This window comes from Camelus bactrianus, chromosome 13 (genome assembly GCF_048773025.1).
Source record: "Camelus bactrianus isolate YW-2024 breed Bactrian camel chromosome 13, ASM4877302v1, whole genome shotgun sequence".
NCBI classification, from domain to species: Eukaryota; Metazoa; Chordata; class Mammalia; order Artiodactyla; family Camelidae; genus Camelus; species Camelus bactrianus.
In genome coordinates, this window is record NC_133551.1 from 49,338,224 (window position 1) to 49,359,201 (window position 20,978).

Here is a 20,978-nt window from a genome sequence, read left to right on the forward strand (position 1 = left end):
GGGAACTAACAGTTGTTTGAGTGCCCATTATGGATAAGGCAGTTTAGATACATTATCTCATGTTATCCTCTCAAATCAAGTATAAGTTACCACATTTAATAGATGGGAAAAGTATTAACTCAAAGAAATTGAGCAGTTTGCTCAAGATCATACTGCTAGTAAGTGGTGGAACTGGAATTTATATCCTGGCCTGTCAGATTTCAAAGCCTTTAACACCAGTTATTCGAAAAGGACTAAAATCAGCAAACATTTACTGAGTGTTTGGGGTTTACTCAGTCACTTTTCTCTTCAGAGATTGCTTTATTCAGTGTTGTCAAGTCAGCATTTATTATAGGATCTGAAAGTCCAATAGACTTGAATGTTTGTGGCTCATTTGGGGCATTAATTTAAATTTTCCCCAACACAGTTCTCCTTAAATTATGAGTTACCTGAGGGCAGGATCAGGTTATCTCTGGTTCATTGTTATTTTTAAAAATCCATTGTTATTTTTAAAAATCCAGAATTTTGTAAATCAAGTGCCCTTTAGTTAACATGTGGTGTCAAAAAAAAATCCTTTTTATTAGTTCTTACCTTCATTTATCCAGGGGTGATCCCGAAAACAGAGTAATTAGGGCAGAAATCACTAAATGGAGAATTTTCTTCTTTTCTTCAGCACTCTCACTGCGTGTAGCTCTTGCCCTGTGCTCCTGAGTGGTTCCCACTTTGCTGACGTACAGACTGTGGAATCTTAACTCTCCTGATGATGTCACATCAGAGGATATTGTACCTGACTAGAAATGCCCTGGTTTAGATTCATCAGCATTTCTTACAGAAGTCTCCGCCCTCTCCTTCACTACCTTGGCAGGAGGACTGTTAGGGCATTTCTCTCTCCTAAGAAGAAACATCTTCTTTTGCTATATAATCTAATTTATCTCCCTTAAGTCAGTGCTTTAACTTAAAATTATACTGTGAGTTGCTTCTAAATGTGAATCTGCCTCTAAATTATAAAGAACATATTTCCTAAGGTTGTAACAAGACAGGAAAGTGAACTTTACATAGGGGGGAAATATTTGCTTGCATAGCTTGTGCTGCCTGGTTATTTATTTGTACTCTACAAATGTAAACAGCAGTTATCAAATTTGACATTATAAGGTGATGTGGCAGTTTGCCAGTATAGTGCTCAGAAACTGTGGATTCAAGTCTTAGATTCATCATAGGACCTTGTAAAGTCATGCCACCTCGCTAGGTTCAATTTCTTGTATTTGTAAAATGCAGAGAAGTGATAACTTTCCCATCTGTCTCGCAGAGTAGGATTGCCCTAGCACATGATATAAAGGGTTTGAATCCATTTGTAAAACTGGATTGGGATCAGCCAATATCAGGAATAACCCCAGCTCAAACTTTCTCTATCCAAGATTATAGTATTGTCAATATTATTTTTATAGGTGTTTCCAATGATTGGTATGCAACACTTGATATGCTAAAAGAAAGCTGTCGAATCGCCAGCAGTGTTAATTGGTCAGATGTAGACCTTTCACAGTTCCAAGGTGAGTATTGGTTCCTTTTGACTTATAACCAAATACACATGATTCTGTTTCTTTGGATAGACTATAAGTTTCTTTATAGTGGAAATAAGCATCTCCTTATGTAGTGTTTCTTTTGCAGTTGGTAGTATGCTTAAAAACAACACTGTAAAATTTGTAATTAAGTCTTTTGTCCAGTTGAAGTAGCAGAGGGTCACAGACAAGAGTTCTGAAAGAAATTCGGCCACATTAAAAGAATCAGGCTTTGAATAATTTAAAAATATCATTCTTCATTGCGGGGGCCAGAGATTACTAGTGGAGATTTCGAGGGCTGGGAAAAAATTGCTGTTTTCCTTGCATTGTTTGCAGAACCATGCTAACTGTATTTCTAATGCTTTCCTCATAGGTTTGATGGAGAGTATGAGACAGGCAGATCTCAAGAACTGGTCTTTAGATCAGGTTCAATTTGCTGATCTCTGTTCTTCTCTTAATCAGTTCTTTACACAAACTGGCCTTATCCACTCACAGAGTAATGTTCAGCAGAATGTCTGTCACGGTGCCATGCATCCAACAAAATCTTCCCAACATATTGGAACAGGTATGGGTTTAATTATCTTCTTGATTTTCTCTGTTTCTCATTCATGTGAAATTCAGTAACTGTCTGGGGAAACTTGGTAGTGTTGTTAATGATAACAGTGATTAATGTCTGTTTACTTCTAAGAAATGAATGAAATCATATATTTAAGGTGTATTTTAGAAAAATTGAGATAAAGAGACTGTTTTTCTGTCATGGTTTACATGATCATTTTATTGTTTACAATTGACTTTCCTTTGTGACTTTAACTTTTTAAGTTATCAGATGTGGGAATTAAGTGTCTTAAAGATTTATACATTTTAATAACATACTTACAAAGTTTTATCAATTTTCATAGACTTGCAATGGAAATCAGCATGTCTTATTTTACATATCTTCTAAGAATGTTAAGAAGAATTAAACTTCAGTTTATTTGAAGAGTATATGTAATGGCAGTCTCATTGATGTTTTACTCTGAACTCAAAATTTGTGCTCTGTATTTCTCATCTCACTTTCTTCCTTTATTCTTTACGCTTGTAGCCACCACTTTTACTCTGATTGTAGTGCCCACAGTTTTCTCTTCTCAAGTTTACATTCTGTGTGTAATATCCAAGTTCTTTCTCTCTCATTTTAATTTCTTAACGCCTTTTATCTCCAAGCTGACTTCTTTTTTGTACGTTCTCTTGATTTTACATTTGATACTAAGAAGCCCTCTTTTCTATCCTGAGTAGCTGCCTTCAGTCATTCTCCTAGCTTGTTTCACATATTTGTTCTTTCCATGTTCTCAAGATCCCTAGTCAAGCTACTTTTGTTTTGTGAAATCTTCATTTTTGTATTTTTAGATACAGAAGAAATCTTCCATCTTTGCTTCTTCCATTTGAATTGCTTACTTAAAAGCCTCTAGCTATTTGATTTTGGTGATTTATTCATCCCATGAATTATATTCATACAAGAGCCTCTCATTCAGTACCAGACATATGGGAGGTACTTAGTATTGACTGAATTTATTGAGTGCCCTCTATGTGCCAAATACTAAGCCACTAAACTTTTTTTTGGTAACTCTTAAGCTTCTCTCTTTCCCTCCTTTTCTCACTTCTTTTTTGATTCCTGATAAACACTCTGAAAAAAGTTATTTTTTTATTGTGGTAAAATACACATAACAAAAAATTCACCATCCCAGTCATCCTGTGTGTACAGTTCTGTGGAATTAAATGCATTCATAATGTCATAATGTTGTACAATCATCAACACTGTCAGTCTCCATAACTCTTTTCATTTTGTAAAGCAGATACTCTATACTCATTCAACAAGACTCCTCCCCCATTTCATCCCTTCCCAGGCCCCTGGCAACCAACATTCTACTTTTTCATGTCTGATTTTTGGCTACTCTTAGTACCTTGTGTAAGTGGAATCATACAATATTTGTCTTTGTAACTATCACTTAGCATAATGTCTTCAAGTTTCATCTATTCAGCTGTCAATGAACACTTGGGTTGCTTCCATGTTTTAGCTGTTATGAATAATGCTGCTATGAACATGGGTGTACAAATCTTTTCAAAACCTTGCTTTCAGTTATTTTGGGTAGACCCAGAGTAGAATTGTGAGATCCTATGGTAATTGTTTCATTTTTTAAGAAACTATCTTACTGTTTTCCACTGCAGCTGTACCATTTTACATCCTCATCAGCAGTGCATAAGGGTTCTAATTCCTCTACATCCTTGTCAACATATGTTCTTTTCTTCTTTTTTTTTTTGGATGGTAGCTATTCCAGTGGGTGTGCGGTGGAATCTCACGGTAGTTTTTGATTTACATTCACTGATGGTTAATGATGTTGAGCATCTTTTCATCTGCTTATTGGCCATTTTTATATTTTCTTTGGAGAAATGTCCTTTGCCCATTTTTTAATCAGGTTTGTATTTTTGTTGCTGAGTTTTAGGAATTCTCTGTATTTCTGTGTATTAACTCCTTACCAGATTTATGGTACCAGTTTTTTCATCAGTTATATGATTTGCAAATATTTTCCCCCATTCTTTTGTTTTCTTTTTTACTGAGTTGGTAATGTCTCTTGATGTACAAATTTAAAAATTTCCATGTCATCTGTCTTTTTTTTTTCTTTTGTTGCCTGTGCCTTTGGTGTCATATATAAGAAATCATTGCCATATTCAGTGTAACGAAGCTCTTGCCTTGTGTTTTCTTCTAAGAAATTTAAAGATTTAGGCCTTATGTGTAAGTCTTGACCCATTTTGAGTAAATTTTTGTATATGGTGTTATATAGGGTCCAATTTCATTCTTTTGTGTGTGGATATCTAATTTTCCTAGTACCATTTGTTGAAAAGACTGTCCTTTCCCCGTCGAATGGTCTTGACTATATATGTGAGAGTGTATTGCTGGATTCTTTTCTATTCCGTTGGTCTTTATGCCAGTATCCTGTCCAACTACAGGAGCTTTGTAGTGAGTTTAGAAATCAGGAAGTGTGAGTCCTCCAGCTTTGTTGTTCTTTTTCAGGCTCGTTTTGGCTGTTTAAGGTCCCTTGAGATTCCATATGAACTTTAAGAGGGGATTTTCTATTTCTGCAAAAACAGAAAAAGTCATTGAGATTTTTGATATGGATCGCATTGAATCTGTAGATTGCTTTGAAGTCATAACAATATGAAGTCTTGCAGTGCATGATGAGATGTTTTTATTTGTGTCTTTAATTTCTTTCAGCAGTGTTTTATAGTTTTCAGTGTACAAGTTTTTCATCTCTGTAATTAAGTTAATTCCTAAGTATTTTATTCCTGTTGATGCCACTGTAAATGGAGTTGTTTTTGTAATTTCCTTTTCACATTGTTTATGGTTTGTGTATAGAAATGGAACTGAATTTTGCATGTTGACTTTATACCCTGCCACTTTGCTGAATTCATTTATTCTAACAGTTTTTGTGTATGTGGTCTTAAGGGATTTTTACATAGAAGATCATATTTGTGAACAGAGATAAATTTACTTCTTTTCAGTTTGGATGCCTTTCTTTCTCTTTCTTGCCTAATCGCACTGTTAGAATTTCCAGTATTATGTTGAGTAGAAGTGGTGAAAGTGGACATCTTTGCTTTGTTCCTGATCTTGGAAGAAAAGCTTTCAGTCTTGCACCATTGAATGTGATGTTTGTTGTGGGATTTTTATACATGGCTTTTATTATGTTGAAGTAGTTTCCTTCTGTTCCTAATTTGTTGAGTGTTTTTATCATGAAAGGTGTTGACTTTTGTCAAACACTTTTCTACATCAATTGAGATGATCATGTGGGGTTTTCCCCCCTTCATTCTGTTAATGTGAGGTATTACACTGATCAGATTTCATATGTTGAACTGCTTTTAGTCAGGATAAATAATCCTTCTAATATAATACTGAATTCATTTTGCTATTATTTTGTTGAGTTTTTTTGCATCAGTATTCATAAGGGATATTGGTCTTAGTTTTAGTTCTTCTTTAAATGTTTGGTAGAATTCACCTGAGAAGCCATCAGATCCAGGGCTTTTCTTTGTACAGGAGATTTTTTTATTACCTACTCAATCTCCTTGCTAGATACAGGTCTATTCCGATTTTTTTTCTTCATGATTCAGTCTTTGTTGATTTTGTGTTTTTAGGAATTTGTCTGTTTCATCTAGGTTGTCCAGTTTGGTGTACAGTTGTTCAAAGAGCTCTCTTAAAATTCTTTTTATTTCTGTAGAATCAGTAGTAATGTCCCCACTTTCAATTCTCATTTTAATAATTTGAGTCTTCTTTTTTTCTTAGTCCATTTAGTTAAAAGTTTGTCAACTTTGTTGGTCTTTTCAAAGAACCAACTTCTGGTTTCATAGATTTTTCTCTAATGCTTTTCTGTTCTCTGTCTCTGCTCTAATCTTTATTATTTCCTTCTTTCTGCTAGCTTTGGGTTTGGTTTCTTCTTTTTTTAGGTCTTTAAGTTGTAAAGTTAGGTTGTTGATTTGAGGTCTTTCTTGTTTTTTAATGTAAGTCTTTATAGCTGTAAATTTCCCCCTTAACACTGCTTTTGCTGTTTCCTGTAAGTTTTGGCATGTTGTGTTTTTGTTTTCATTCATCTCTAAGTATTTTCTAATTTCCCTTGTGAGTGAGCGTCCCCCTGTAGACATGTGACTCATATACTCACCTTGTACAAGTTTTTCCCTAAGAAGCACCTACTCAAGTGATGCCTTCCCTGACCAGCCTATTCAGGTGGCACCTACTGTTCAGCACTCCTTGTCCCCCCTCCCTGCTTTATTTTCCTCCATAGCATGTATAATATACTGTTTAATTTACTTTGTTTGCCTCCCTCCCTCCTATCTCCCACCCCTCCCAATCTCCTAAGAACAAGCTCCAAAAATACAGACAGTTTGTCTTTTCATTTATGTATTTCTGGTGCCTAGAGCAGTGCCTGGCACATAACTACATCTTGAATGAATGAATGGTCCTTTGGCAAGAGTGCTTTCAAGAAATACATTGTGTAATTAGATTTTTTATTGAAGTATAGTTGATTTACGGCATTATTAGTTTCAGGCATATAGCACAGTATACATTTTTAAATTCTCATAACTACATTATAAATGTTATATGATTTCAAAGTCTTTGGAAACCACATTGGAAGTTAATTTCTTGCTTAGAAAAGTCCAGGTAGACTCTATTGTTCAGTCTATAATGAGAACATGGGAAAAAATGAGGAGTAATGAAAATTTCTACATGAAAGTAGAAGTGTTATGAATGTGACAGTTTCAAAATATTAAGGTCATTTGTTTAATGTGGGCATCTATTTATTCTTTGTTTACATCTATAATTCTTCTCTAATTCTTACCTGTCTCCTCCTTAAAATAAGAATTACTAAGCCAAAAAAAAAAAAAGAAATGAAAAAAAAAAGGAAATACAAGAACAGATAAGTCTCCAATAAAAATCAGGTTTTGTCTTGGTTATGACTTGAGTTCTTAAGGATTAGAGAGCTAAAATTTTGCAGGATGGAGACTGGAAAGTCATTGGTAAATGAATGACCATGTGACTCAGAGTGGTGCAACCCTTCTAGCCTGAAGCAGCCTTTAGAAAGGTACACCAGCCATGAATGTGAAGGCTGATCAGCATTTGGCAAGGGGTTTTCCCCCTGCAAAAATATACTAGATCTGTAGCTTAGTGCCACTTTTCTTAGTCTAACTTTTTCTCTTTTCTTCCTGAATCTTCAGTATGGTGAATTGGCAAAGAGCTCTGTTCTGACTTTAAACTTTACTATAAAAAGGCATATCATCTTGGGAAGCAGTGGTTGGAAGTCAGAAGTCTTAAATTCTGTTCCTAGTTTTGTCTCATTTCCTTACCTGCATGAACAGAGAGAGGGCTGGATTAGATTATCTCTGAGACCATCTCAGGCTTGGACACACTGACTTTTCAGTAGCAGGTGAAAACTTACGAGCAGCTGAAGATAGTGTGCCCTATGTTGAATACAAAAGGAAGATTTTTCCTCCCTTTCTAGTTTCCTCTGGGAAAATGATTGCTTTTTTTAGTTTGATTATGGCATTGCTAGAATGCAAGTGTAATTTTTATGAAACATGAGAATACCTTAGGGGAAATAGCCTTTCCGGAATTCCAGGTGTTCGTATAGTGTGAGCCAGTGTTAGGATGAGCCGGTTCTTCTCCAGGGGTTACTGGGGACAGAGAGCATGATGTTTTCTCCCCTCCCTTTCTTTTTGCATTAGGATGCAGTGTAATTGACATTCTGTAGCTATCGTACTTGATGGCTGCTGTCAATGAAAGCATGTTAAGAACCTTCTGAAATGCTATTTAAATGAGATCTCTGTCTCCCATCTCCACTCTAAATAATACATTTTTAATCGCCTTTGCTTGATATACTTCTTTTACCTTGTGCAAACCTTTCCTATCACTTTGTGTCTCCAGTCAGTTTCCTGGGGCACAGTTAGGTCTGCTCTGAGGATGAGAAGATCAGGACAGTAGAGACAACCATTAGTAGAAAGAGCCCATGAGTTAGGAGAACTGAATTTTAGCCCCAGCCCTGTCAAACCGATTGTCTTTGGGCAAGTCTGCTTAGCCTTCTGGCTAAGTTGCCTCATCCATAAAATGGGGGTAATCTCTGTCTTGCCTTCATCGTGGGCTTAGGGGGAGGTACAGATGAAGTAATGAGTATGAAAATGCTTTTGAACTGTAATGCGGTTTGTAACAATTACAACAGACATAACTTGCCTTCAGAAGCTTCCAGAGAGTGAAAACCAGTGCCAGAATTAGTACCGGTGTGCTCACACCATGTTTGAAAATCCAGCACCACCTTTTGGCAGAGTTTTAGCATCTGAAAGGAGTGATTTTTCCTCCTCTTTTCTTCTCTTTACCTGCTTAATTTAATTTTAGTAACTATTTATTAAGATTTTAATGCTTGATTATTTTTACTTAATGGTAATGTTTTTCTTCTTTCTTTTCAATCTGATTAGGAAATTTGTACATAGACTCCAGGCAAAATCTCCCTCCTTCAGTGATGCCACCCCCTGGTTATCCTCATATCCCACAGGCACTCAGCACTCCAGGAACAACGATCACAGGTAAGTTGGGGTGTGGTGTGTTGCGGTTGGTATTCATTGAAAGGCTTTTAGCTATCCCAACAGTGAATGAAGCTGCCTCAGGAGGGGGTGAACTCCCTGTTTAAAAGGGGTGGGATGCAAAATATCTTTAAAATGAGGCTCATAAGAGCCACCTTGTAGAGACTTCTGGGTGGATTCGTGCGAGCATGTGCACCGCGTGTCTGGCATATAGGAAGTGCTCAGCGTGTGCTGATTTACTTCTTCCCTTCTTCTCTACCCAAGTCACCGCTGACCCTGCCTCCTTCCTTCCAGGCCATCACGGAGCCATGAACCAGCAGCACATGATGCCTTCCCAAGCCTTCCAGATGCGGCGCTCTCTGCCTCCAGATGACATCCAGGATGACTTTGATTGGGATTCAATTGTGTAGAGCTTGTTTTTCAAGGCCCAGACCCAGCATCACCTTTCTGTGCAGTGAAGGGAAAGGTTTAAGAGAATCCAGTTGAGAAAACAAAGTTGCTAATCACTTTACCAATGTTATTGAAATTTTTTTGAAGACAATCAAAAGAGATTTTAGCTGGATAACTTACTGCTTTTATCTGACTCAGACAAGTACTACATGTTTGTCTCCCTGCCAGCTGCCCTACGTAGCTCCTGTTGTGTGATTTGAACGGCTTTTGCATATTTGTGTCATTTGATGTTGACCACAAGTGCCAGACTGATTTTTCAGACAGAGCGTATTTTGCTGCAAGCAGTTTATAGATGCATATGTGTAAATACATGTACAAAAATTACTGAAAGGCTTCAGTTTTTTCTAATTGGATTATTACGTCTTGAAAAGGAAGTTACTGTGAGTTTTTATTCCGTGTTAGACTATTTTCTGCAGGATGCTTTTAACTGGTGTAGGCAACTGAAAGGAAATAGATTTTTTTTCAAAGCCCAGTTCCCCTTATTTAATCTCTTTCAGAAATGTGGGCATTGAGTTCTACTCAGTAAGTCAGAGTACCCAGACTTTGATACCCTCCAAACAGTCCAAAGGGGCATGTTGTTCCTGAGCAGTGTAAAGAACTGACCGAATGGTTTCTGATGCTTGGGGGATTCTAGAGTTTGTGTTGCACCTTGTCAGTGTCTGCTTTTCTAAATCTGCATTGTATGACAGTTCTGAATGTGTTTGATTGATTAGAAGCTGCTCATTGCTTGGCTTTTTAAACAGATCAATGTCTCCACATTCACTTATGTATTTATTATTCAAAAGTGTTATTTTAATATTTATTGCTGTCTTTTGTGAATGCTCCACTCCTTTTGGGTTCATTAAGGAGAAATGTGGTGTCTGAAAGCACAGAATTACTTTTCTTGATAAGAGTTTACAGACAAGACAATCAAAGAGAGACTGTCATTCTCTTTATCATTACTCCTCCTATCACATGCATGTATTTCTCTACCTTAGCATTCCTGCTGATTGAGACTTGTTAGCCAAGTAGGGTTTTCTGGAATTTGAATCAGAGTTCATTTGGGTGACAGAGCAGCAGGGCAGTGTTCGTAAAGCAGATTTCCCCCTCATTCTCTTTCCATTTAGGAAGCACGGAAAGGCGGGTAGAGCCACACGTGGCTTTTGCTCGCCTCAGTCCCCAGTGCAGTTACTGAGTAGCCCGCTGTTTCTGTTGTCCTGTGTGTCTGTGTGTGCGTGACGTTTGACGTTTGATTCCTTTCTTTGAAATGCAGCCTGCCTCTTAGGAGTTTTTATTCGTTGTTTTTTGTTTTGTTTTACATTGTATCGCAGTTATTTTGCATGGATTGATTGTCTTAGTTTTCTAAATGAAACTAAAAGAAATGAGATTGCTTTTTTAAATGAGTAGATTTTGAATTGGTTCTTTAGACCAAGAAAAGAGAGAGAGAGAGCAGAATATTTTTCAGTTCTAAAGGGAAAACGAAGGAATAATAAAAGCTGCTCACTTGTTGCTTTTTAGCATCTCTAGTCTCTATCAGCCATGCTTAAGTCACTTTATTACCCTTGGTGATTCTGTGGTTGAGTAATCTCTACTTGAACTAAACAGACATCTTTATTTCTGTTTGTGTGTATGTGAGAGTGTTTGCAAACGTGTGTGGGGTTTTTTTGTTTGTTTGTTTTTTATGGAGTGTTGCCTTGAATGAGTCACTGGGAAGCCAGCCTTGGTACAGGCTGGTGAGGTTGGGGAGAAAGGAAGGGCTTGATGTTCCTGTTGTTTGGATCCTGCTTGACATGAAAAAGAAAGCTCAGTTCTAGCCCCTCGGATCAGTGAAAATCAGAGGATTCTGGAAAGGCAGCCAACAGGCCCCTCTTAGATGGATCAGAGGCAAGATGAGACAGCAGCCTACAGAGTAAAAGCCTGAAAAAAAGGGGGGTGACTCTCAGCAGTCTGCTCAAGTCACTCTTCTGTAGATACTACGATAGCTGTTTTGAAACTTTAAATTGTACAGATAGCAATGGTGCACTTTAAACAGTTTGGGTATTGGAATGCAGTCACGTGTACTGAGTGATTCAAGCAGAAACCACTGATGAAGATTTTACCAATTGTGTGAAGCTAATTTCCCGTTTGGCAATCACTTACTGATTTGCAGTGATCAGTATTTTTGTGTGAATTTAAACTTACCAAGAATGGCCCTGGAGGCAGAGCCTCCTCCCACGCCCTCCCACTCCTGTGATTCATGTGGCCTGGAGCCCAGGACGGGCCTTCTCAGTGGGCTCCTGGCAGACAGGGCTACCTGGTGAGGTGCAGAGCTTCCCTCTAGTGGCCATCTCAGTTGGTAGTTGTTAATGCAGAGCAAGCTCTGTCTTGGGCTTAAATTGACTGAAGACTTTTAGGGGAAAGAATCATAATTGCATATAATCAAATGGGGGTACTCTGTCCAGGAGAATAATCCGACTGGCATTTGTGGCAGTTTTTGAAATGTAAACGTATTCATGTGTGTTCTTGTAAATACATGTCTCTCAGATGTCCTTTGAAGTGGGAGGGAATCAATCTGGGGATTATTTCAAATGGAATAGAGTATTTTGATATTGTTCATTCAGAGGGTGATGTGTACATATCTCTATTGTATATATGTGATGAACATGCATTGGCTTTTTGTGCAGACACAACCTGCTCTCTGTACTGCTGTTGGACAGTCAGTGTTTTAATGTTTCTACAGTTTTGCTATTGCACGATTTCATAGTTTGCCTCTATGATGAATGGCACCCATTCTTTGTAACTGTTTAGTGCTGTAAAGAAATATTCCAAGTGTCATTAGGATTGTTGCTGCCAGAAGTGATATGCATGAATGGCACTTAAAATAAATACATTACGTTAACTCTATTTACAACACTGATTGGTCTGTGTCATTTGCTGCAATTGAGGGAACAAGACTGGAGCTAGTCCGCATGCAGAAAGCCTGCAGTCAGCCATCCCTCGGGGTCTGGGAGACTGTGTGCCATGTATTTGGCCTCCGAACAGCCACTGCTGCTGTTCATTGAACATCCCACTAGCTCTGTGAACTTGGGGAAATAATTTTATCCCTCTGAGCCTCATTTTCCTCATTTACAGCGCCTATAAAAAGAGGAGAATAATACCTGTCCCCTAGAGTTGTAGAGGGAGTAAATTAAGGCATTGTGAACAGCACTTGGAACATAAAAAAAGCACTCAGTATGTGCCAGGTGCTGTGCTAAGTAGATACTGTTATCCTCATCTCACACGTGGGAACAACTCATGTAGAGGTGTTACACCATTATACCGTTAGGGCTTCCCCAGACCCTTTGTTGGCAGGTGGCAGAGCTGAGGTTTGAATCCAGATCATTTGACTCCAGCGTCATGCTCTTTTACACCATCCTCTACTACTTCCAAGGGAGTTCCCTGTCCCCGCCCCAACCCTGGGCCCCAGTCTCGCCCCCAGGGCTGCCTTCCTTGAGAGCTATTTCCAAAAGGTGAAAGTGGAACTTCTTCACATTTGCTGGGCCCACACTGTGCTGGGCCTTCCCCTGAGAAATCCAGAGGTGAGAAACCACAGTCCTGTCTGTAGGGGTCCAAACCTACCCAGAACGGGTAGCAAAGCCAGCCCAGGGAAACTGCCCAGGGAGGCGACTCTGAAGGTGCACCCTGGCAAGGCAAGATTCTGGTGGTGAGGGGTTAAGTCATGCTGAGGCTGGGATATTGGCTTAGGAAAGGCTTGGGGTGGACACGGGCAATTTGAGTCTTCAAAGGGTCCTAGACAGATGGGAGGAGGTGTTTCCATTTATACCACTGCTCTAAGCCAGGCATGGAAGCTAGACTAGCATGGGAACGAGGTGGGGTTGAAGGGGAGAAGTGATGGGCTGCTAGTTAAGAGCCAAGCACGAACATTCCTATGGTATGAGTGGTGGTGTCCTGACCAGAGTGATTGGGAAACAGGCTCAGAGAGGTAGACCAACAACACTGGTAGAGGTGGACTTGAAGCTGCAGTCCCACCCCATGATCTTGCCCAAGACCTCTCGCTACTTCTAACAACCCACAGGACACTGTCAGGAAAACCTATTTATAACCATTTTACAGATGGTAAACTAAGGCTTAGAAAGGTTAACTCACCTAAGTTCTCATGGCTGCTAGAGGATCTGGGGTAACTCAGTCTGAGCGTGTGTGTGTGTGTGTATGTGAGACTTGCAGGAGCTCTGCTTTTCTCCCATCACATTGGGTCATCAGTGCCTCTGAAGCACTGTAGTAGGTGGTGCCGTTAGATCTGGTCACTTTGTGCTGATCAAGTCAAAAAAGTAAACAAGACCATAAAGGTGCATGTTTAATTCTTAAGGCTTTACCATGTTAGTGTGTAAAGGGCTGCTATTTATAGATGTGCCCTTACAAGTTGGACAAAGCAGTCCTGGAAGAGCCATGTAAGCATCAGTTAGCATTTTTAGATGGGCTGACTGCATCAGAATGCCCTAGAATCAGAACTATCTTGAAAGCTTCAAGCTGCAGGGGGCTTTTGAAGCCATCTAATATAACCCCCACATTTTGTTGTTGAGAACATTTAAGACCCAGAGAGGAAAGTGACTTGCTCAAAGTCACACACTCAAAGAGGGGAAATTTGGAGGAGGAGTAGAGAATGTCATCTATCTGGCAGGAATTTAAAATTCCTAAAAGAAAACCCTCCATCCAACATGGTTGGTGGGATTGTAAATTGGTGCAGTTACTATGGAAAACAGTATGGATGTTCCTTAAAAAACTAAAAATAGAGCTACCATGTGATCCAGCAATCTTACCCCTGGGCGTATATCTGGAGAAAACTCTTAATTCGAAAAGATACACGCTCCCCAGTGTTCACAGCAGCACTATTTACAATAGCCAAGACATGGAAACAGCCTAAATGTCCATGAATAGATAAAGAAGAGGTGGTGGGTGTATACACACACACACACACACGCACACTGGAATACTACTAAAAAAAGAATGAAATATTGCCATTTGCAGCAACATGAATGGACCTAGAGATGATCATACTAAGTCAGACAAAGACAAATATACAGATATCACTTATATGTGAAATCTAAAAAATGATACAAATAAACTTGTTTACAAACAGAAACAAACTCAGGCATAGAAAACAAATTTCTGGTTACCAAAGGGGAAAGTGGGACGGGGGGATAAATTAGGAGTTTGGGATTAGCAGATACAAACTACTATATGTAAAATAGATAAACAGCAAGGTCCTACTGTACAGCACAAGGAACTACATTCAATACCTTGTAATGGCCTATAATGAAAAAATATGAAAAAGAATATATATATATATGTATAACTGAATCGCTGTGCTATACACCAGAAACTAACAACATTGTAAATCAGCTATACTTCAATTCCTGCACACAGTCTTACTTGCTCTACACAAGAACCCGATGCTGTGGTAGTTACTACAGTTACTGCTATGCTGTACAGAAAAGAAAACCACTTCAGAGAGGTAAGACACAACACAGCTGCATCCTGAATGCATTCAATCAAAGCATGCAAATTTAATTATGCACACTTGGCCAAAAAGAGAATGGAAATTATAATGTGACAGTGAGTATCTGCCTGTGATGGATGTGTGCCCTGCGGTGAGTGGAAATGGGAGGATTTGAACCAGAGACCATAACTGGTATCTGCTTCCAGGTACCTCTCTGCCTGAGCATCTCACCACTGAGTGTCATTGCAGTGGATAAAAATACACGTTCTGTACAACATTGCCCTGGGATGCAAGCCAGCCACTTCAAAGACAGCCTGTAACCAAGAATTAGGAAAAACGGCCATTGTTGGGCTTATTGAAACGACAGTGTGTTTATCTCCAGCGTGGTGCCTTCCTAAAGGATCTTCCAAAGGATTTTGGACTTACCTCCCTGTGACTCTCCCTCCATGTGATAAGCAGTAGTCAACATGTATATGTAACATTTGGTAAGTGGCTGCACCAGAGCCAGAGTCCAGCTCCAGGTCAGGGCTGCTCGGACCTCGGCTCTCAAGCTGTGCCCTGATCCATGCAGGCCCTGGCAGTCCAGAGTAGGATAACCACCGTGTGTGCCTTGTTACTTGGTATTTACTGCAAGCCCTTGATGCAGGCTATGGTATTTACCCTTCAAAACGACTATGTGAGAGATGCTATTGTTATCAAACTATGGCAAATGAATAATCTGAGCCACAGAGATTAAGCCACCTGCCCTGGGTCATCAGCTCGTGTAAGTGATAGAGGTGATAATAACAAAAGCTGGAGAATTCAAACCCAGGCCATCCAGCATCTGCACTCTTCACTGTGCTGTGCGGTAAGTCCTGACCCAGCAAAGAACCAGGGCCTTAGAACAAAGCCACGAGGCCGCAGTGAGCAGTGATGGCCACTAGAGGGTGCAGGGTTGCCAGCTGTGTGTCTTTCATTCTTTGAAGTTTTCCTTTACCACCTGGTCAGTGCTCCCCTCCTAGGCAGCCCCCAGAGCTGAGTGCTCCTAAAGACAGTTAGGGACGCCAGTGGCCCGACCTCAGAATCTGCACCTGAAACAGGTCTTGCTGGAGGGAGCCAAGGAGCCCCTCTGGTTCTCAGCAATAAAGATACTAGCGGGGCCCACTCCAGGGCTGCCCTGGCCCAGCCCTCGTGAGGCCCACTGCCACCTACTCCCAGGTGACGATGGGGAAGGTCACCCCACCATCAGCCCCAGCCCTGAGCTACCTGGGACCCTGCTTTTCTGGGACCAGCTGATGCTAGGGACTAACACTGATTATGCAGGTGTGGGGAGGGCTGTGCCAGGCTGGCCACACACCTTGTCCTCCCAGCCCTGCCTCTGAGCCCCCGCACACTCACACACCAGCTCCCATGGCCATCACTGACATTATGATTATTGCCACTATCTGTGGGCCCTCTGCCCAGCATTTGACAGCCATCATCTGAGTTAGCACTCCCAACTGCCTTGGAGGTTGGTGTCATTATCTGCCTTTTACTGCTGGACATTGCCACTCAGAGAGGTGAAGTCATCTGCCCAAGGTCACAATCAATGAGAGGTTGGCAAGGGGACGGGAACCCAGAGCTGCCTCACTCCAGTCTGTTCTTGGCACTGAGGCCTCTGGACTCTTCCACACCTCTCCCCAGTTGCCCTTGACCTCCCTCAGGGCTGGTCACCACTCCGATCCCACCCCACCCGCCCCTAGCATGGGGCCTGAGCTGATGTCACCGGGGGTGTGCCACCCCTCTCACAACGCAGCCCCCAAAACATCAGAGAGGCAACTTCCTGTTCCAGACAATGGCCATAAAGATGTCCGAGGACACTTCCCACCCTTCCCACGCCTGAGTGATGCTCTTAGGCTGAGGCCTCCCTGGGAACAGTCCTCTAGTTCTGTATGAGAGTGTGTGAATGCATGCGTGTGTGCCTCTGTGGGGGTGTGTGTGTAAGTCAGGGTACCTGCAGGTGCTTATGTGACTCTGTGCTCAGGAGGCCTTACATGTATGCGGCACCGTATGTGAGCCAGTCCCGTGTGTGTGCTTGTGCGTCTGTGACTGTGTGCTCATCTGTCTGGGCCTGGGCATGTGATCGTGTCGCCGGTGTGACTGTGACTGTGTGCCCTGTTGATGATGAGCTGCGGACAGGAGAGAGCGTTCTCCCGGGACAGAGAGTGTGTGGGAGGGGGCTTCTCACCCAGGTTCTGGCTCCCTCCTCCCTTCCTAACCTTATTAGCCACTCGAGTCTCCCCCAGCGGCCCATGTCCCGGAGACACTTGCCTGGGATAGAGCTGGATCCCCAGCTGTCAGGGTTAGGCCCTGCAAGTTGATGTAGGTGAATTCTCCCCTTTTTCTCATCACATCCCTAGCCTCAGTCCTGTCACTGCTCCTCCCTACTGTGGCCCTTTGGACTGGTTCCCAGATCCATCTATACCTGCTCCTGCCCTCCTCCACCACAAAGCTTCCTGGCCAGCCCAGAAACTGGTCCATTGTGGGCTGCTGGCCTGTGGCTGAGCGTGTTCCCTGCAGGCCTCAAAGGCCAGAAAAATACACTAGGAAATGGTAAGAACCCAGACTCTGGAGTCCGAGGAAACTAGAATTCCATCTGGGCAAGACATTGCCCTCTCTTAGCCTCAGTTTCCTCATTTGTAAAATGGGGATGAAATCTCTTCCCTCAAAGTATTGATGAGATCGTCCATGAGAAGTCAGGTGAAGGTGGCCAGCATGGGCCCCGGCACATCGCAGGGCCCAAGGCCTGATCTGCCATCCCCATCTGCCTCCTTCCCTCACTTCTCTCCCACCTGCCAAGACCCAGTGATTCTGCTGCCCGCTATCCTCCCATCCTTCCAATCACCTGTCCCTCCCGGGCACGGCTGGTTTGGGGGGAACACGCCCCTCTGTCCTGGACCAGTGTGGCAGCCACACCTAGACAATCCGCTCCCAGCACCCAGGGCCACGGCGGGCTTTCTAAGTCACAGCTCTTCCCATGGTCCTGCCCTGGCTTCCCAGCCTCACCGGCTTTGGGGCAGAACACCGTAGCCTGCTGTTTACAGCCTCCTCTGGCTGCTCGCCCACGGCCCCTCTGCAGCCTGCTGCAGCCCATCCTCTCTCCTTTCCCCTCCATGCTTCCCGATGCCTGGCTTTTGCCCTCCAGCCTCCTTCTCTGTGAGTCCAAATCCTCCCATTGATCAAGGCCCAATCCAAACACTACCTCGTCTGACACGCATTCCCAGGCCAGGCCCTGGAGGGACCTTCTCTCTTGGCTGTCAGTGTGCTTCCCACAGGGCCCATGGGAACCCAGGCCGGGGCCTGTCCTCCCTCCAGCCAGTGGGCTCTGGGGCACGGGGCAGGAGCTCCAGATGGGTCTCCTTCCTTCCCCAACAGCCTTGTCTCCGTGGCCCATGACCAGAGTAGGCCGGGGGGTGGCAGGGAGGCAGCTGCTGCCCTGCTGAGCGGGGAGCAGATGGTGAACGGAGCCTGCCCAGAGCCTTGATCCGGCCAGGCCAGGGGGTTGTGAGATGACCCTGCTGAGCAAACAACCAGACACACCCTCGGTCCACTCCCCAGCTGCCCCCCGGAGCATCAAGGCAAAGATCCTGCCCACCCCAGGGCCCAGGGGAGGGGAGGCAGCCCTCCACCCTGGCCTGGACTTGGACTCAAGCCAATAGGCTTCAAATTCCAACTCTGTTTTCCACTTTCTCCATGGCATCGGGCCCCCCTCGGTTTCCTCCTCTGTAAAATGGGCATTGCTGACCTATCTCATGGGGCCTGACTCAGAGGCTGCTCCTCTCCCCTTCCCGTCCCTGAAGGTGAGAGTCTGGGGCCAGGAGGACAGGGCAGGAAGGATGTACAGAGTGGAAGTTTAAGTTTTTCTTTGGCACTTGTGGGAACTGGCCTCTGTTCTGGAATTTACAGCTCTGGGACTGCAGCAGGTGCCAAGTCCACCTGGCAACGAGTCTGCAAAGCTGTGCCTCCCTCCAGCTGAGGCGGCCCCGCGCTGTGTCTGCACCTCCCTCTCGCACTTGGCTGGGCGTCTTCGTGCCGAGCGGCGCCCAGGATGACTGTGCGCGGGACTTCTGTCCCCACCCTTGGGAGACTCGTGGTTTCTCAGCCTCTTAGGGTCTCTGAGCTTCAGTGTACCCACCCCCACCCCCCAGAAAACAAGGTCCTACAGTGATTTCTGACGTGTTCCCGGAGTGGCTGAGAGGTTCACACACACTGTGATGTCTTCCTCAGGTGCTCTGGGCTCTCGGGAGAATCAGGGAACGCGACACCCTCCAGGACATGTTGACAAGCAAGATGGGGAGGCCATGAAATGTGGGTCACACCCTCTTTGTGGTCACACAGATCAATCTGGGCTCTGTTCAGGCCTTTCTCACTAGGGTCAGCTGAGGCTTCCAGCCTGCAGGGACGCAGGGCCGGGTTGGGAGGACTGGGCCTCAGTGGACCCAACGTTAGCAGGCACACTGGAGCCACGCTGAAGTCACCCAGAGCAGAAGCTCAGCAAGCTAGGCCAAGGTGCCAGCATCCTCACAGTGACCGGAGGGCAGCCCTGACAGCCGGGGACCTCGGGCCCTGCCGTGCTGAGGGGTGGCCGGGCTGCAGGGGTGTCTTGTTCCCACGCCTGTAAAGCAGCTTCAGTGCAGGAGGGGAAGGAGGGGGCTTAAACTCATATCCGGGCCCAGGCTGGGCCAGGGAGGTGGCAGGGAAGGGAGGGGTGCCGGTTCCCATTCCCAGGGCAGATGTCAGAGGTAGGGCTGGATCGGGCGGAGCCTGAGGCCTAGGAGCCGGTTCCTCTTTCCCACAGTGTGGAGCTCAGTCATCCCGCACCCCCCCACACACACTTTGCACCAGGTAAGCCCTGGCTAAGGGGATATGGGAGAGAGAGGCCTCAGGAACCAAAGCGCCTTCCCTTTTCCCCAGTCCTACTGTACCTTAGGAGGGGAAAGACTGAAAAACTAAAGGGAGCCAGAAGCTGGGCTCCTCCAGCCCATAGCAGCCCATCCATCCCCATCCTTAAAGCTAAACCAAATCCCCGTCCAGCCTGAGCCCCACACTTAATCCCAGATCCAACTCCAGTCATAAACCCAACCTCAGCCACACCTCCAACTTCAGCTGCAGACTCCCTAACAAAGACCCCACTCTAACCCCAAACCAACCTCCAGGTCAGTCACTGTCCCCACATCGACCCAACCCTAACCACACCCCCTATTTCTGAACTAACCCTGCCGATTACCCCACCCCCAACCTCAGCTCCATCCTAAACCAAACCCTAGCCCAAACCCCAATTCCCATTCTAAGTTGAACTCCTATCACTATCTGGTACTTCATCTCACCCTAACGCAACCGCAGTCCCAACTGGAACCTAAGGCTGATCTCTACCCAGCTCAGGTTACCCAACCCCAATTCCAACCCCAGCCCCAACCTCAGCTATGCTGCTGAGCAGTACCTGGTGCTCCCCTCCATCCCAATCGCAATCAGTTCTACCCGTATGTGTATGTGTATTCCAGCCTCACCTTCAACCCGGACTCCACCACCCTAACATACCCCATCCCATCCCCAACCGTCCGCTGCTGCTCACTCCCACTCAGCTCTTGGCCAGTAGGGACCACCAGGTGGCTGGACTGGATGCATAGACCTCAGCATACACACACACACCTTGCACACACACACTTCAATTTACACATACACGCGCTTGAGCACTGGCCTTGGAGGGCAGGTAAACCAGGCATTTCCTGCCCCTCCCTTGGGCTGAACCCCTTTGAAGTTCCCTCCAATTTCTCCTTCAGTGTTGACTCTCCCCACCCAGGGATTCCCATCCCCACCCTTTTCTTTGGAGCCGCCCTGGCTTCCAGCCAGACTGGTTTGTAGATTAGTACACTGCAGCTCCCAGGGCTTCCCTTCCTCCAGTCCTAGGGGCCCTGCTCACAGGAGAACGCCGGGAACACACACAGTGCCAGGGCGCAGTCCTCACGGGGAGCAGGGTCAGAGAGGCAACAGACAAGATCCTGGCTGGGGGAATGTATCTGGTTCTGTGGGGACTAAGAGAGGCTACTTATCTGGGCCTGAAGGGTTAAGTAGGAGTTCAGCTAGTAACAAGCAAAGAAAAGCCTTCCAGGCAGCTGGAACTGCATATTCAGAGGCAGGGACAATGGGAGAGTGAAGCCTGGCAGGAAAGGCCAGGGTGGGGGAGCACAGGCTGAGTTAGTTGGGGTAGGGAAGCTGGGAGCAAGGGAATCCAGAAGAGGGGGAAGCTCATTCGAGGATGATCTGAGGCTGCAGGACAGGCAGGACCGCTGGCCCAGCACAGGACGAGGACAGGCTGCGGCTCGGATGGGCAGGTGGTCACTGGAGGGGCCAAGGGGGACCAGAAGCTGCTACTGCTGTTGAGAAAAGCAATAATAACGGAATGATCTCTTGCTGAGGGCTTTCTGCAT

General features: G+C 44.3%; 1 protein-coding gene across 5 annotated transcripts in view; it reads left to right on the forward strand.

Annotated features, from left to right (window-relative positions):
• FOXJ3 (forkhead box J3) overlaps window positions 1-11,939 on the forward strand; it is a 120,934-nt gene extending 108,995 nt beyond the window's left edge. For all 5 annotated transcript variants that reach the window (XM_045520231.2, XM_074376693.1, XM_074376692.1 and 2 more), the window contains 4 exons: window positions 1,425-1,526; window positions 1,909-2,100; window positions 8,523-8,630; window positions 8,922-11,939. In XM_045520231.2, coding sequence (XP_045376187.1) covers window positions 1,425-1,526; window positions 1,909-2,100; window positions 8,523-8,630; window positions 8,922-9,037 — 518 coding nt within the window. In that variant the 3' untranslated portion in view covers window positions 9,038-11,939. The remainder of the gene's footprint in view (window positions 1-1,424; window positions 1,527-1,908; window positions 2,101-8,522; window positions 8,631-8,921) is intronic.
• The last annotated feature ends 9,039 nt before the right edge of the window (window positions 11,940-20,978 follow it).